Genomic DNA, 6188 nt, shown 5'->3' with positions numbered 1-6188 from the left:
ACATAGGTATTATGGAAATTTATTGGTGTAATGACCATACTAATACGTTTTGATAATTAAGCAAGAAAAAAAAATAAAGTATCCAACTATTATTACTCCAGTGTAATAAATAATACTTTTTTTGTTATATATTAAAGCATTATTAAAATACTTTTATAAAAATATTTAAAACAAATTTTAAATAGGTATTATTTGTTTTTTATAATTAATTAATTAGTACTTAACATGAACTTAGTGATATAGTTTTTTATATAGATTTACCTATATTGTTCATTATAGGTACCTACACCAAAACTCCAAAACAAAAAATCAGTTTATATGTGTTTGATAAATAATAAACAAATAACAAAATAAGTTGCTAATAATGTTGTAATAATGTTCACAGAGTAAATCGTAAAATATTGACGAAATAATGATAATAAAATAATAATCACTAATTTTATCGATTGTAATGGGAATAAATATAATGGTACTTCAATTTTAAAATTAATAGATCATGGATTGTAGTAGCATTTAAAGGTAACTATGTACAACATGTTCCTTCAAACTGGTACAAAAATATATCATCACAAGATTTATGTGAAAAGGGAGAGTGTTGGTTTCTTTTTACAAAAAAAGAAAAACCAAATAGTAAAGTAACCTTCAAATCAGATCAAAAGAATGATTCTTGACTGTTATGCACCAAATATAACAGATGGCACTTGGTTCAGTGCTTCGAAAATTGCTGGACCATTAGGTAGGCATATAATCTTTTTATATTTAACTTTTATTACCAATTATTATTATGAAAACATTCAGATATATTGTTGTATATGTTATAGATAAAGAGATTATAGCTAGGAATGTTGCTAGAGCATATTCTGGCAGTGAAGACAGTGAAGATTATGTACAAAACTATAATCCTGATCAATCTCGTATTCGAAAGTCAACTAAACGTTATTCGCCTGAATCAGCAGCATCAACAATAACTTCCAAAGAAAATAATTCTAAAAAAAAAACTAATAATCAACAGTCATCAAAGAATATGTCATTACCTGAACCGCCAATATGTCCAATGGAAACTATTAAAGATCTTAAAAATGTCTCAAAAATTCCCACTTCTGTAATTGATGAACATTTCTCAAATGGTAATTTTATTCATAATGTAAATATGGCAACTGTAAATTGTAATACCTATCAATATCATTCAATTTTCAGTTTCTGAGAAGCCAATAAATAAGACGTTTCCATTAACAAAGAACACACAACAAAGTTCAAGTATTAATTATACATCTGAACCTGAAGAAACATCACTTACAGAGATGTCTGAAATTTGGCAAAGTAACAGTGACATACACACGCACAGTAGAGTTATATTATATATACCATCCCCTATTTCAACCCCTTACAGCCCTTTTTTAGTATTAAAAAGTAGCCTATGTCCTTTCTCAGTGTCTAAACTATTTATTTACCAAATTTCATTTAAATCGATTCAGTAGTTTCGGAGCCTATTCAATACAAACAATCAAATCTTTCCTCCTTATATAATTATATAGATATAGATACATGGTTGCTAAAGATTATATTATATAATTTAATTAATCAGATATAATACTTTACTATAATTATTAGAAACGTGGCATTTATATTTTTTTTAGAAATAAATTTATTATTTATAAAAAAAAAAAAAAAAAACTAATCTTTGGCACAAGGAACTGCTAGTATATTATATACATTTACATAGTGTCTACCACAAATAGTAAATTATTCTTATTATTTCATAGGCATATATAATGAGGTTGGTGACTGTAATGTAATAGACTATAATAACACTACTCTAGAAACACCATTTTATCTCGTACAAGTTCCTTCAAATTATCATCAAGAATGTGGATATTTTTCCTGTATTTTTTTCTTAATGTAGAAGTACTTCACTATTAATAATTAATTAATTAATAAATAATATTTTCGGTTTTGAATCACAAAAGGTTGATCAACTTTTGAACAATAATATTTGTTCTGAACAAAACTTAACTGATTCAAGTAGTCCATTAACAATAATTAAAGAAGTTTCGAAAACTCAAAATAACATTACAGGGGAAGTTATATCAATGTATAGTCAAGATTCATTTGATAACAGTGTATGTATAATATTTGTTTTTTACAATTTTCTTTATGATTTTGTTAAAACATATTATACATTTTTCAGTTGAATATGGGTGGTACAGTTAGTGCGACAGATGATAATTGAAACCAAAAAAATGATTGTTGTTGCAGTTCTATAAGAAATCTAAAAAAAAATATTCAGTCCAAGTTGGAGGCAATATTAGGGCTAGTTTCAATGCTTAATGCTACTCAAGCTAAAATGTGTACATATTTAGAGACACTTGATAAAAAAATAAACATGGTTCTTGAAGCAGACAAACGTCTTCGAGCACTAGCATTTCCGCAACCTAAATTATCTGCAGCGTTTATTGATCTTCTTCCTATTTCTACTATGGAAGACTTAAGTGAAGTTGAGCGGTTGTTACATCCAGATTCTAATGATTTCATGAGAAATAAGGAAGACTTGGTAATAATGCACAAATATAAATTAAAACTACCTTTTACTTTTTTAGTTAAGAAATATAATATTTATTACTTTTACAGAAATGGTTTTGGCTCTTTAAAATTGGAAATAAACATTTGAATTCAGCAGTACGGACTGCAATGAGTTTTGTTATGACCCGCACAATTGCAGCAGATTTTAGTTTGAAAGGAAAAACTAAATTGAAATTCAGTAATTTGAATATTTTTAAAGTTATATCAGGTATGAAAATATAAAGTTAGTTTGTTTTAGTTCTGAGTAAATATTTTGCTCAAGTCACTCATTTTATCTATAGTTTTTTTTATTTTTTATTTTATATACCCACCTTAAAAAAAAGACAAATGTAATTGTTTGGTTTTCTTTTTTATCTTAATTTTTAAAAATGTTAATGTGTTTGAATGGCTGCTTATTACCTATAATACAGATTATAATATGCAGCTATTGAAATAAATAAAAAAAACGATAAAGAATCATTTATTTAAAAAAAACCTTTTTTTATTAAAAGTATTGTGGGTACATAATATAATTAATTATCACAAAGTAAACATAAAGAAATATGAAATTTTGAAAATAATTAAATTTTTACAATTTTTTATGATGATAATTTTTGAACGACACCATATAATTTTAATTAAATATTCCTAAGCCGAATATTTCTCAGGGTAGGGTTGCCATAAATTTATAAGGCGAAACCGGGACAAAACAAACAAATTATTGAGTAATATACTTTTAATATATTGGGAGGACCAGTGACGTACACAAGGGGGGTTGTAGAGGTCAGTTCCCCTAGGCCTTTTTTTAAATGTTATAAAATAATGTTCTTAGTGTAAGAGTGTTAAAAACGTAAAAAAAAGAAAATAATAATAAAATAAAAATTATGACTTGTTTGCAAATCACCCCTCCCCCCCATACAAAAGTTATGTATACGTCACTGAAGAAGACCATTAATGGCCGGCAATCATTGGCGTGCGCAAACTTTGTCCGCAGGGGGGCCCTTAAAAAAAGTGAACCAAAGATTCTTGTACTAAATACAGTATAATTAAATATTTTAAATTTTATAAATTATTTATTTTATTCAAAATACAAATATAAAAATAAATACTCTTTAAACTTACACAATTTATGTCTAAGAAATCCTTATTTACATATTATTATACTATTTACAACTCCATCCTTCTGAGTCAACGAGAGTAAGGTTTTTGAATGCATGAATTACATCTTCAATTTTTATATTATATTCAAGTTCTGATTAGTCTGATTAATAATTAATAACTTTATAACATTTATTCACAAATATAAATTCTATACTATATAATTAAAACAGACTTTACTTTATTCATGTAAAATGTAAAAATGTTCGCCATCTTGTATAATATAGATATACACCTAAATAAGAAAAATCCAGAGTTCACAGGGGGGCCACGGCCCACCCGGTTACCCCCTTGCGTACGTCTATGCCGGCAATATAATATTTAAAAATCTTTTTGTAAAATAAAATATATGTGTAAATTACAAATAATGTTTTTATTATATATTGTTAATCGATTACGATTAAAAATGTACTTTGAAATAAACTGGTCGAAATTAAAAAAATAAACAATACTACATTTCCTTTAGACGTCTAAGCCGGGACATATGGACGTCCCGAAAACGTTTTTCGGGACACCGAGACACAAAGTCCAAAACCAGTGACAATCCCGGTTTTCCGGGACGTATGGCAAACCTATCTCAAGGTAAAACAATGTATTAAAATTAAAAATGTATACCTACACTTTAATATAAAACAAATGAACACATTTTTTTACTACTTTTAAAAATACATAGGAAAATCATATTATGACGAAATATTAACTAAAAATAAACTATCATTTAGTATATTATTCAACCTTTAAATATTAAATTAATAATATATAACTGTAATACATAGTTTTTATTTATAAAATAAATATATATTTTTTAGATGCATTATCTGGATACATAAAAACTCCTGAAGATGAAGTATCATTTACTGATGTAGTACAAAATTGGTTAAAACATGCACCACTTCCAAAAACAAAATGTAACACTGCAGATACCACCACAAACGAAGAAAATACTGTCCAGAAAAATGACCTTTGTAATGAATAATACATTGTATACCATACATTTATGTATCTATTATAATATTATAATAATATATAACTATGCATATTATTTTCAGTGTTAATTAAAAAAGAAAGAATAAGATAGAAATATTTTGTATTGATTGTATTTTTTATTTTAGGTAGGTAATATGAATGCAAACAATAGTATTTATATAAGATACTATATAGACTATATATATTATAGACACACATGTATAAATTCCAAAATAACTTAGATTTTAGAAAACAGCTAATTATTAATATTAACTGAATATTTTAGATTCTGAACGGATTGATGAATGTATTGATTTTACAATGATGTCTTTTTTTTATTTTATTTTATTTTTTTGTGTGTGTCATCACGTTTTTAAGTAATAAAAGTTCTTCAAACTTAAAAATCAAGGGTGGTTTCGTGTGGCAAAGGGACCCAAAATGTATAATTTATTATAATAGTATAATCAAAATGGATTATAGTTTTAGTCAATATATATTGTATCTAAGTATTAACATTAAAATTTTGGAGAGGGATATACAAATTAATTGCAAATAAATAAATAATACCTGTTATTTGGCATTAAAAAAAGGCCATGGGGGGATCTATTCCTCATATCCCCCCTCTACGAGAACGCCCATGTATATATATATTGTAGACTGTCTACTATAGACGGTTGGACCAACTATGCACTGTCTAATTTAGACGGTTGGACCAACTATGCACTGTCTAATATAGACAGTTGGACCATTTATGCACCGTATAATATAGACCAATGGACGGTTTATAACGCGACCTTAGCACATACATTGAACACAGTTCAACTAATGTTAAAACCCCGTATTCAAACTTCTCATAGGTCGGTGTAGAGACCAGGATTTGAACAGTGCAAGGAACGTAATAATATTATGTTTGAACCATAAGTACACCAGGATTGTTACCCGGGATGCATCTGGGGGCCCCCTAGTTTCAGATAAAATAAACTACTTTAAAAATAAATAACTTTAATAATATTATATTATTATTTTATAATAAAAAGAAATTTTATTTAAAATTCAGGTAAGGATGTTATAATATTTTAGAATAATATAATATTTATTTAATAATGAGTCCATTGAGTATTTGAGTACAAATACAACATACCTACCTAAACTACTTAAACAAATTTACTACATAAATATGTAATTAAGTATAATATACAACAGTTGTAGGTATTTCATTTAATATATATATATACATGTATCATATAATAACTGATGTACAACATGTTTTAAAACCTAAAACAATTGATACTTATAAATAAGACATACAATCCTAGAAAGGGGTCTAATATAATTACCGCACACGGGCCTCCTATTTTATAGTTGCGGCACTGTCTGTAACCTAACTTTCTAAACATTGGGTTGTTTATTCATGTACAAAATGAAGGAATTAATACATGATCATAGTGAACCAAATCAATCACATAATATGATTTAATCATATAGAAAACGAATACGCGTCATGG

The 6188-nt window shown here is 26.7% G+C and overlaps 1 protein-coding gene across 1 annotated transcript; it reads left to right on the top strand.

Annotated features, from left to right (window-relative positions):
* Nucleotides 1–660: 660 nt before the first annotated feature.
* Nucleotides 661–4682, top strand: LOC112681523 (the record flags this gene model as incomplete). The annotated part of the gene is made up of 8 exons (XM_025551772.1): nt 661–736; nt 822–1127; nt 1198–1320; nt 2189–2201; nt 2257–2551; nt 2629–2778; nt 3213–3228; nt 4527–4682. Coding segments are annotated over exons 1-8 (1135 nt in total), but the record flags the coding sequence as incomplete, so codon positions are not given.
* Between the last annotated feature and the right edge of the window lie 1506 nt (nt 4683–6188).

Source organism: Sipha flava, unplaced genomic scaffold, assembly GCF_003268045.1.
Source record: "Sipha flava isolate LNK unplaced genomic scaffold, YSA_version1 19240_pilon_pilon, whole genome shotgun sequence".
NCBI lineage: Eukaryota > Metazoa > Arthropoda > Insecta > Hemiptera > Aphididae > Sipha > Sipha flava.
This window is presented reverse-complemented; position numbering and strand designations above follow the sequence as displayed.